Source organism: Anas platyrhynchos, chromosome 4 (assembly GCF_047663525.1).
Source record: "Anas platyrhynchos isolate ZD024472 breed Pekin duck chromosome 4, IASCAAS_PekinDuck_T2T, whole genome shotgun sequence".
Classification (NCBI taxonomy): Eukaryota; Metazoa; Chordata; class Aves; order Anseriformes; family Anatidae; genus Anas; species Anas platyrhynchos.
The window spans coordinates 18,750,416-18,762,900 of NC_092590.1; the positions used below are offsets into that span (position 1 = coordinate 18,750,416).

Sequence of the window (12,485 nt, forward strand, 5' to 3'; positions counted from 1 at the left end):
ATTGCTGATTTTATTCATGCAGGAAGCGATGTTCACAAGACTATCATCAAATATAACGTTAAGTACTGTGACTCAAGAATTGCCAGCAGTACAGAGTAGAAACAGAAGGAAAGAATGAACATCCTGGTAGGACAATTTTAAGGAGAAGAAATGGACTGGGAAAATGTAGAAAGATACGTGAGGTAGCACAAGCCCATGGTTTGGTTAAAAAACAAACAAACAAAAAAAACACATAAGGGAACCAACTCAACTTCATCTTTACTCATGATGTAAAATAACCAGTGGAGCTGCCAGTGGGCAGTGGGTTAAGTAATTACAGCTCATTTTTGACAGGCTGATGTTTTGAAGCTCAGTGTGTTGAGTCTTAGCTCAATGTCTAAGACTCTACTTTATCAGTAGTAGTTCTGCCTAAAACTGCAATGCATTCAGCTTAGATTTTGAGTCAAGAGCACAGAATGTCATTACGCTTTCATTAGGCATTATACAAAGTAAGGCATTACGAAGGCCTTTAATTTACTAATTATTCTTACAGCAGAGCTTACTACCAAAAATACAGCCTTCAACAGTTTGTTTGTTTCTTCTTCCAGCACCATATTTTCGAACATTTACAAAATGTTACATTGGAAGTTTACAGTTAAAACCACACTATCGACAGAACATTCATTTTTCCCTAAGGCTTATGTCACTGCTAAAAATCAAATGTAAAATTAATGCTTCCAGTACCCCATTAAGAAAGAGAAATGAAGGCTGGGCTGGACAGAGTAACAGAGAAAGTTGCAAGTTCTGACTATGTTGTATCTGCAACTTTAGAGGCAAAATTTTGGTGCAGTCCCCAGTCAGTGCACTTTCCATCCCGAATGCTATCGCGGTGCAGTGGCTCACCCACCTGTCGCTCCATTTGTCCCTGATGTTCAATCCTCATTTCCTTCACCATGTTTTTCATGAGCTGTGACTCCATGTTCTTCTTGTCTAGTTCTGTCCTTAGATTATCAGTGGTCATGCTGTTGTCAGTGTTCCGATCACAAAATCTCTTGTTCTGCTCCTTTTCTAGACTTAGTTCTACCTCTTTTCCATGAAGTTCAGTCTACAAGAAATTATTAATTTCCCATCTTGAATCACGTTTTGGATTTTTTGTTATTTTCTTACCATTAGCAACTTTCAATTACATGTTTACATACCTGAATAGCGACTATGACATGGATTTACACCTAACAGAGGACAGGAATATTGGCTAAACTAGTCTGGCACCTCCTACATGTTTTCTCCCAACAAAGCAGTAACTTTCAACTTTACATACTGCTTCTGTAATTATTTTCAATTAACTACAATCTCAACACTGAAGTCTTTGATACCATTTCTGTCTATCCTAAAATCTATATAAGCAGCAAAATGAAAAGAGATTATATTGTGCCAACTTCAAATGAAAAACAATAAAGCATTACCAAGGAAGGCTTCTGTGATAAATATCCATCCTTACCACTAATGAGAAATGTTCACTGCTTGTTTCATTTCCTGCAGTAATTTATTACTTATTCACCAGAGCTTAACTCTTTTCTCCCTCAAACATAATACTAATAGTACATAACTTAAATTATAAATGTAGAATGTAAATAATATTAAAAATACTAATATACACATTTCTTAGCTACAAATGTCAAAAATATGAATTAAAAATGTAGCCAAACTGAATTACCAATATACATTTCTATCAATAAGAACTTTTGTTATTATTTTGGAAGCTAGGACTATGTGTATATCGTTAAAGCTGAAGTAGAGAACAAAGCTGCAAGGTCAGAGAATGGCAGAATGGAAATACAAACTACAAACAAAGGGGAAAAAAAAGGATTAGAAAAGTATCTTAACATTCAACTATGCAATCATTATGCTGGCTCCAGTCTTCTCTTTCAGCAAACTGCAGGAAAAGATTTACTTAACATATTCTTGAATAGGAGAACACCATACTGAATGAAGTAATTTCAACATCTCCTTCAGAAGGACTCTAACACCAATTAGGCAAACAAAACTAATGAAACCATGTAAACTCATCTCCCAAAATTCAGTTGTTAAAGAGTAATCTTATATTTAAAAAAAAAGGATAATTACAGAGCATGAAGCCAGTTTTTATGAAACCAAATCTTTGTGGCAAATTTTTTAACTGCATTTCATTTTGTAAATGTTCTCAATAGACCAAAAAGGAACTTTCAGCGCTGTTACAAAAATCCTGGGCATGTCTTACAAAATATGTGTTAAAGGGACTAAAGTTCCTTGACACAGGGATCCAAACTGTGAGGTTCCGCACTTTCAAAGATTTTGAAATTATGACAATGTTAACCTTAATTCTGAATGTCAAAGGCCTTTGGGAAATAGTCGTAACAGTCGATCCAAATTTCTAATCAAAAATAATCTTCAAAATTAACTATATATATAAGGGGGCTGTCACACTTTGGAAACAAACAATGTGCAAATGAAAAAACCTGCAGTAAGGCAACACTTTTAGAAAGCAAGGTGTTTGTTGTCTTTTTTTTTCCAACACTATCACTGCTCACACCAACAATTGATGAATCCGGTCATTCACATTTCCACATTCTTGTTTGTATCAATCCCATTCATTCTGAACTTTTGCTACCTCAGAATGAGCTAGGTGCAACTGCTTCTTAAGATCCTCCACCTAAATGAAAAGCAAATTCACGAAGAATTATCTTAATATATTCTACTTTAAGAAGCATACTGGCTTTCTTTTAGTTTTCTTCTAGCTTCTGCTCTAAGCAAGTCTAAATGTCATCTTTTGATGGAACAGAGTTTTTCCCTAGGTATATTCACAATAGCATTTTTTTTCCCCTAATAACTAAGCTCAATTACCTTGTAGAGTTAGCTCAGGTTCCTGAGAATTAATTGGATTCCACCCTGATCTGCAACTCTCCAAAAATTCCTTACTTGTAAAATGAGTAATCTTCAACTTCCTGGAGCTACAAATTCTAAGCAGCTACAGAGAGCACCAGGGCCTTTTCTTCCCCTACTTGCCTGAAATCCTTTTTGAGAAAAGGGATTTTCTGATCCTCTGGAATCCTCCATCAGGAGGAGAAATTACAGTAAGCCCTAGGTGTTTCTCCCTTGAACCCTCCCTACACAACTACTTTGTGTTTCCACAGAAAACCTAAGCCTGAAGCATGTCCTCTACAGAGCTCAAGGACTGCATATGGGGCAAGAGGGCTCCCACAGGCAGTGACAGAAAAAGTTCTCCTTGGACAGGGCCCTCCTAATTAAGGAAGAATTTGGTTCCAAGACTATCCAGATGTGTTCACCTTGCGTTTAAAGATACAGCAAAGTTTTTCAGAAGTGCCTATGCCCAAGGGCAGGTTTTATGCAACTAAGACAGTGAGGCGTAATTCCCTCACTACAAATACATCAAGAAATCTACAGGCAAACATGTATTGTTCCAACCAATAGTCACACAGTTCCTGTGGAAGGATGCAACTTTTGGCAATGTATGAGATGGCAGGCCAGCCTACAGCCCTTTTTTAATAAAGGAAAAGGTATTAACATAGGCTTATCCTAACAGAACACTTACATATTTACATTTATATCTCAAACCTAACCACCAAATTTCTTGACTGCTGAAAAGTATCTGATATCAACAACATACACTGGCTTACACCTACTACATCGAAAACTTTGTGAAGGAGTTTTCCTATGAGAGAAGCTGTGGAGAAATGCTTGTTCTAAATCAGATAGACAGTTGTAAAAGCTTTATTTAGATTCTGCCCCACTCCTTCCTGAACATAACTCCACATAACAGCCTGAGATCAAATGAACAACTTGTCTTTCACTGAAGCCTACCTAATAACACTTAATAATGTTGCACTTCCTATTGAAAAGTGTTTTTTATTCAGGGACCAGTAGTCTATTGTTTTATAGGAAAATGAAATCAACATTTTATGCCATCTATAGACTGCAAAGAATAGTCTGAAATTGATGCAGTGTTTCCAATTTTACATGTTATATATAAGATAAATATTCTGAAAGAGAATATATTTTAAGGAATACACACTACAGTTATAGTTTTTTACTGGATATGATCTTATAATGTGTACTGCATGATTTAGGTAAAAACAAAACAAAACAAAAATACAACAAACAAAATGTAGGTACACAGACCTACCTGAAAAGCACACTCTAAATTGTACTCTTCCTTGAGCATGAAAGATTGTAACAGAGGCTAAATACAGTTCACCATAGTTCACTTGTGATACTGTAAAAAGTCACTTTCAGAATTGCCTGGTGTGAGTTTCGATGCGTGTGAATCAAACAGAACTGGTAACAGTGAAAACCTACAGAAATGATAAAACACAATGTCATTCCTGCTCTGCACATCTGTCATGGCTCCACAGGCTTGACCTGACACATCCCTGTCATTCCATCCTCAGACTGTTTTTGGATCAGAGAATATCAACTGTGCCAAATCTCATAGCACTCCTGTGACTTGTACTTTCCCTTTCCAGCAGCATGTAGGAGAAGGATGCCTAAATCTTCATGACTTGTAATCTAAACTGGATTTGGATCCAGCAAGCATTTCTACATGGGTCAGCTCTATTAATTTTTAAAGAAATGGAGAGCATTCCGATCATTTTCTATAGAAAACATTAACTAACTTGTACCAAAAATAATTAAGAATTTAAAGATATTCTGGTGGTTTATAAAACTAGAATCCAAAGCATCAAAGTAAGTGAGTGAAGCAATGGACATGATCTGGAAAGGGCACATAAAATGGGTAATTTCTGGTCCCCAGATCTGGTCCCCTTCATCGAGAGGAGAGATCATGAAGCTCGAAGCTACGAATCTCTTATGCTGAATATGAACCCCAATACGCTGAGGTAGTTTTGTGGCAAACTGCAGTGAAGGAGGTGAACCCACTATGTATGCTTTGATCAGAACGGGGTACACAGAGGACAAGCCTGGAGATTTGGAATGGAGTTCTTACTATCAGATTTGCTAGGAAACATGTTGACAGTATAGGACTGAGGTTTGGATTCTTCCCTTCTCTTTCAGCTGGCTTTGAGCTAACATTGCTGTTTTGCTGTTGCTCAGATGAATCTGCTGCTTCACGTGCTTAGAAGAATATGGTAACTAACTGTGAGAGGAGTTGAGCTGAGCCTCTGCCTCTTTGCTTCTGTTAAAAGGCCCCACTGAAGAAAAGCAGGACCTTGGGGATGTCCGGAGGCCATGTCAGGCTCAGACCTCAGTCCCCATTTGTTGTGTGGTCCATGCACCTGTGTAAATGCACAGGGAACACAAGGAAGAGGATGAACACCCTAACAGCTTGTTGGATGTGGGCAGCTTGCCAAACCTTCATCTTGTGGATCTTGGTAGCTCCTCGCTGCATGGGGACTGCTGGTGCTTTCGCCTGTTCTTCCACTTGCTCTGCACATTTGTTAGGCATGACACTTCTTGGGCAGAGGGGCTTGTTCAGATCATGTAGGGCAGGTTTCTCTCCTGTCTTAACTGCAGCGATCCTTCCAATTTGCTGTTGGCCAGCAGTCCTGCTCCCACCGGCTCAGTATGGAGGGAAAGATCCATTTGCATGTTGCTGCCTCAGGCATGACTGGGATATTCTGGGTGTTCTCCATCTGTCATCACTGGGTGTAAGAAAGTCCAGAGCTGGGGCCTGTTTTTATGGTTTGTGAAATGGCAGAGATTCTGTGTCAGGACTGTATGAAGTTCTCTCCATCAGTATGTAGCAATTCTGTGTAACTATCTGGAAAAAAATTGGTTTAATTGCACGTCTTTGTGGATGCAAGTAACTTATCAAAATTGTTGTATAATGGTATTTAAAATTTGGCTTGAATACACAGGGACTGGCTAGCTGTTTTTTTTTACCTGCGTTATGTTCTATTGATATGAAGCATTGCAATGAATTTTATGATTCCTAACTGGGACACTTCTGGACAGCTGAATGCTTCTCAAGAGCTGCCCTAATCCCTATGCACTCTTGTTCTTGCACTTCCCAAGGAAAAAAAAAATCGTCAGAACTTTTCTGGGTAGTACAACTCAAATAAGTAACTACTTTTACCGCCCACTTTATTCCTTATTGGTATATTTTCTAGTGGTACAGTAGAAGAATGTTCTTGTACTGCACATATAAGTGATGACTGTAGGACAAAATTACTTCACTTATTTCCAGAAGGCATCATTTTTGGTATGTTCTCAATGCATTCTGCAGAACTGTTTTTGTTAGAGAAATATAACTTGTTCCTAAAAATAATACAAATTATGCTCGAGGTAATATAATTTATCTTGTCAACTCAGTTCTTCTGAAGCAAACCCTTACCAAAAGATTTTACCAATCTGTCCGGAAACTTTACACATCAAAATATCCAGTTTACCCAGTACTACTTGTAACACACGAATCTATACACACCTTGTCTTCATACAACCTCCTAGATTCTTGTAATTCAGAACGCAGCTGAGAAACTACAGATCCCAGGTGACTGACTTGATGCATGTGCACCGTGTTTTACTTTCTTGTTTGTTCTCTAAGAAATATTTTAAAAGGAGAAATTATGCTCACAAAAGCATGAAATGTTTGTGGGTTTTGCTATAATCAGTAAGAACACTAAAACTTACTGCTTTAAAGTACAATTAGCGTTCGGTTGATTATCATTCCACGTTTAAAACATACTGTCTTATTGGCCAGATTTGCTGTCTGAGAGTTCTCACATGAAATCATACAGACTCAAGTCTTATTTTTTATTGCTGGTGATGACTCTATCCTTAACCAAATCGTAAAAAAGCTAAGTCTGCTTTCAAATGCACCCCAACTATTCCATAATCTGAATCAGAGGCATTTTGCTATCAGCTATTCACTTTCAACTATGCAGGTCAGTCATAATATATATACCGATGTTTAAGTCTCATCTTAAGTTTGCAGCACTGCATGGCATGTCCTCGATTTTTAATTGGTAATTGAACACTGATTTCTGAGTCACCAAGTAGCTGGTGAGAATCAGTGTCATTTTCTTCTCATTCGATTATTGCCAAAGTCAATAGTACCAACATATCTGTTTCTTCCCCCAAATGAAAAGCATTTAAAATTACCCCCCATTACTACTTATTTGTACCTTTATGCAAACAGCCCAACTGTTTACTCAGTCTTGTCTGTGACTCAACAGATAATGTTACTGGCAATCAATTTTGTGTCTGAATCCATTGATCATACAGAAGGCAAAGCCCGTGGTGCAATATAGACACCTAAAACTGCACACAACCACAGCTCTTAACTGTAGCCAGGTACTCTGCAAAAACTGTTCACAACTCTGATACTGGAGATACATCATTCAAAAAGCTGGTGGCAAAAACAGAGCTGACAGCTAGAGCCACAATTTGAACTTCCACCCACTTTGCTGGTGCTGTTTCAGAACCACAGCAACCGAACCAGTCCCTGAGTGTGCCAATTCTCAAAGTTTGCCTAATGCATTACTTTTTGCCTGTATATAGTGTGATTTCCTATTTCTTCATTTTTCTTTTTTTCCTCTTCATTCTACAATTTATGCAAGGACTGCCTAAATTTCAGATATTAAAAAAAAAAAAAAAAAAGTAGGGCATAGAGTATACCAGTAGCATAAGCCGGTATACTCTAGAATAAGCTCTCTCAAATTAAGGTTATTCTTAACATTATCTGTACGATAATCAAACAAACATACTGAACCTTCTACATCTGGCTTTGGATACTATTTGCATAGCTTCGTGCTATCTTAGCTTTAGCAGTTAGTGCTGCCATCTCCTGTTCATGTTCATTTATTAATTGCTCAATCCTGTTTTAAAAAGAAAATAGGGGTTATAATTTTAGTCTTGGCAAAAAATAACCTCTCCAACATACAGGTAATCATACTGTTCAGTAGTCAGAAAAGAAAAAGTTTAGAAAAGAAAAATATCATCCTTATCCTTCTCATTTGACCATTAACTCTGAAACTCATTAATGATCCCTCTTTTTTTTTTTTTGGAAAATTTTCCAAATAGTAGGTACATAAATGTGTATATAAAAATCTCTAAATCTAATCACCATCTTCAACCCACCCCAAAACAGTAAAATCACTGAATATCACAAATATCACTTTTCCATTGCTGAATGACCCTAAATCTAATACTAAAAATAATTCTGGGCTCCTGCAAATTCATTATCATTAGGCCTTACTGTATCCTGATATTTTTGCAGAAATCCTGCTGACATATGGAAGAACTCCTTCCACCGTGGACAGAAACAAAGTACACAAATTACAACCATCAGTGCAATTCACCCCTCACAGTAGATTGCCTTGGGCACCCATATCCTTAAATTTTGTGTTCACACCTTTTCTGTCATGTTAGTATTAAGGACTACACCTTCAGCATCTGTTTGTTTCCATTTTCTGTAAGAATGATGTTGACCACAATGACGGATATCAGATAAAGAATTTCTCTAATTAAAAGAAAAAAAAAAAGTATCCTACCTTAATTCCTGGATATTCTCACTCATATTGACAGCATCTGTGAAGAAGAAACAATTGTCCTTATTTTCTAATATATTTATCAATATATTATTTCCTAGTATGTTAAGAACCAACTTTATGTCATAAAAATGAATTCTGTCTCTCTACTTTTAACTAGGAAAAATTCAAGGCTATTGAGGTGGATAATTCTTTTCCTTCATAAAGCCTTAGGCTTTGTTTTGTCTGGATGATCACAGATGCACAGTTTTATAAATACTTGGTATCATCTTCTGTTAAGTTTTTCAACAATTAAGTGGTAAATCATATATACTGTCACTTTCTTATAACATTTCCAGGTACTTTTTCTGCAAGAAACAGTGAAGACCACATTTCTATAAATATCTATATTATATAAATATTATAAATATATAAGTATCTATAAATTTCTATCTATACATATATATAAATTTCTATAAATATCATCTCCAAATATATTTTATCCCAACCTGCTTGCCTCAAGACAATCTTTTTCCTCACGTAACTGCTTTGCAGGTATGTCCAGAACAAGAACTGAGGTCTGGTGGAAGACCAAAGCACATAGTCTCAATTTGTGTATCTAGAGTTTTGGTATTGGCATTAACAGCTCCTGCCAGGACAGTTTCTCCTAAACCAGAGAGAACCCTCACGGCTCCCCAGGTTTTGTTTTCTGTGTGGTGAGGACCAAGGCCAGGAGGAGCTACAGGTGCCGCCATTTTGGTGGGGGGTGAGGATGCACAAAATGGCGGCCCCAGGCTACCACCTGCCCCTTCCCGGCAGAGCAATGAGGGAGATCCAGAACTATCTTGCCACTCTTGTAACCCTCCAGCCCTACTGTGCACATGCTCCCTTCAAGTTTTTTATTGGTGGTGTGTTGTTTTTTCCCCCCCTCGTCAGTGCAGGTTCTGGCTATGTCCTTTCAAAAAGACCATGCCCTCATAGTGAGGTGTGTCACCTTGCCCCTTCTTCTGCCCCTTCCCCAGGAAGGAGTCTGCCCTTTTAGCAATTGCACTACACCTGCTTCACCTCAGTGACAGAGGGGCTGCAACACCCGGCCACCATGAGGAGATCTCCAGGCCAGCGCTTCATCCAGCCCCCACAAAATGGCCGCTCGTGTGTGGCAGCCCCCTTGCCTCAGGCGGCGGGTTCTCTCCTCCTGTGGGGACACCAGAGCAGTCAAGCTGCCTTCACAGCCACTGGATGGTGAAAGAAGGTTTAATGGCCCCATGCTCGCGGCTGGAGGTAAAAATCCTCTCAATTGAAGGGGCAGGGGCATCACGGTGTGGGGGCTGGCTATGAGCTTGAAGGGAGAAGTCAGAGTGAGGAACCTCCTGTCAGAGAAAAGCTCAGAGAGCCAAAAGCATCCCACCAGAAAGCTAGCTCAGGAGTAAAATCAAAATCTTCTGATTTATGCACCAGACTTTTCAGAGATAAAATGGTTTTCAGTTCCTGAAGGTAATGGCCTGACTGGTATTTTCCATTCTTGCTGGGAGAATGGGTGCACAGCCACCACATGATCAGTAAGGGAAATCAGGTGGCCAATTGTCCTATTTTGGATCTCAGTTTTAGGAGAGAACATACAGATTTCAACAGACCTTTTGTGGAAAATGAGGTCCTGAGCACTCCAGCCTCATGGTCCTGCTGCTTCCCTCTACCACCCCTGAAACACTGCTCCACATAGGGAGTAGGTAACCTTGTTAGGTTGCAATTCCTGATTTCTTTTTTTTTTTTTTTTTTTTTTTTTTAAGAAAATTAAGAATAATCAGAGGTTTGTTATTAAGCTGCAAATATATAATTCTCGTGTTTAAAATAATCCCTCCACACTCCCAGAGGAGACTATGAGCTGTGCTTGAGGTATAAAGCTTCAGAGGAAAGTAGTTGAATAACTTATGCTAGCTGAGGCTCTTACACTAAAATACCTGGGCTATACCCACCAGCCATTTCAGATGGGGTTCAAGGCATTATTTGTTAAATAATAAAGTTATTTTTGAAGGGGGAAAAAAAATCTATCTGAAAAAAAAAATACCTACCTGCTGTGTTTTTACATATCCCATATATCAAGTGTAAATGTTGGCAGAATTTTGCCAGCACTTCACATGATGAGCTCAGATAGAGGACCATGTTACCACAGCTTGCTGTGATGTGTTCTGATGCCTTGAGTGAGTTCAGCTGTAATCCATTTTGCAAGAAGCAGTTGCAAGAAATAGTTTGGCAGAAAAAACTCTTATCCCAGAAGGTGGGTGCGTGTTGAAGTTGTCTGATTGTGCCTGCAGTCTGCCACGATACAGATAAGCACCACACAATTGCTAAATTAACTGAGGTGTTCGTTTCCCCAAGCCTTTTGTGCTTCCCTCTTTTTATTTGGAAAGTCTGTAACTGAGCCACAAGAAGGGAAACTCCTTTAGCCTTTGCTAATAATACTGGATAATTCTGTATATTCATGTAATCTAATTTAGTGTTAGAATGAAGACATCTATGATATGCCTACTTCTGTGCATCCTGATAAATTATTGCATTCAGAATGCAAACTGAGTCTGTTTTTCTGGAAAATCTTATGGTATTATATAGAAATTGAGGGCTTGCTACTTCTGAAATGTTCTCAGAGGTGTTACAGTTATAATGCCATACCTAACAACAACTCACATGTTGCAAATTTTTGGTGCTACATTGTGATGAGCCTTCTTTATTGATTCTTGGTTCCTGATTCAAGCAGTTATTTCATCAAGGTCATTGATAAAACCATTACATCAGATAAGTGAAAATTCAGATGCAGAGAGAAAAATCAGCGGTTTTGAATTTAGATAGCCTGAGTTCATCTTCACTTGTGATGGCAGTTGTGCTCCCCTTGGAGGAGCAGAATTGTTCCTCACTCCTTATAGTTCCTTATCAGCAACTCAAATTTGCTTTGAGTAACAGAGGGACCTCAAACTGTTTTGTGCTAGAGACAATGTTATCTGGAAAGACTTTTTTTGTTCACCAAAGATTTTTGATTTTTTTTTTTTTCCCCAGTCTTCAAAGGCAGGTATCTTTTCCAACATAAGATCTACGTGGATTGATGTACTTTGCAGCTTCCTTCTGTTTCTCAGCCTTGTTATTTCTTTTCACTCTCTGATTACTATATTCTACGTTAAGCCTGCCCAGGAAAGCAGGCTTATTCTGTAGTTTGGGAGCTGGACTTATTCTGTAGAGGGAGCTGGACTCAAATCCAGTCTGCAATGTGAGCAGAGCTTCTCCATTTAGCTCCAGGAATGCCTCTCCAGAAGCAAGCTTTTGACATTGGTAGTTGATTCTAATCCCCTTTTTTATTTTTTGGTCATAGAGAGGCTTAACTTATGGTCCATCCCATCATTTCTCCTTTCAGATGCCAAACAAACATTTTACGGAGTTGAGTGGATGGATGTGCTATGGGATTGGCTCAGGTTGATGGGAGGTAAGCATAGAAAAGTAGTATTTTCTATTTAGATGTTTCTAATTTATTAATTTACCTAACCTTCAAGAGAACCGTTACCCCAGAAAGGCATGACTTGCTTCTTAAGGGATCCTGGGTTGATTCAGGAGAGTTGTGTCTTTTAACACTTTTTTTGTTCAGTTCTGCAGGTTTGGGTCCTCTGCATCTTCAAGACTCAGGGTAAAGAAGAGGCTGGGATGGCCACTGGTGCTTGAAGGCCATCTATTATCATTTAAAATTCCCAAAGCTCTTCAGTTTATACAGAGCCCTATCTGGAAGTAAAAGAAAAGCTATACTGTGGTAAAAAGCAGTGAGCTAGGAAAAAGAAGGCTTGCTTTCAGTTTTCAGCCTTTTCATACTTCATGTGTGACCATCAGCAAGTCACCCATTCCATCTGTTTGCATCTGTGAAAGGTAAGAAGGTCCACATTTCTACTCTCTTTTGTCTGCCTTGCCAATTTAAATTACAAATTATGTCAAAAGGGGCTGTTGCAAGGCTTTTACTTGCTCAGAAGCAGTTTGCATACAGCTAGAGATACG

General features: G+C 38.5%; 1 protein-coding gene across 1 annotated transcript in view; it reads right to left on the reverse strand.

Annotated features, from left to right (window-relative positions):
• CCDC158 (coiled-coil domain containing 158) overlaps positions 1-8,509 on the reverse strand; it is a 43,639-nt gene extending 35,130 nt beyond the window's left edge. The window contains 4 exon segments of the mRNA XM_072036785.1: positions 887-1,084; positions 2,549-2,668; positions 6,416-6,530; positions 8,484-8,509. Coding sequence (XP_071892886.1) covers positions 887-1,084; positions 2,549-2,668; positions 6,416-6,530; positions 8,484-8,509 — 459 coding nt within the window.
• Between the last annotated feature and the right edge of the window lie 3,976 nt (positions 8,510-12,485).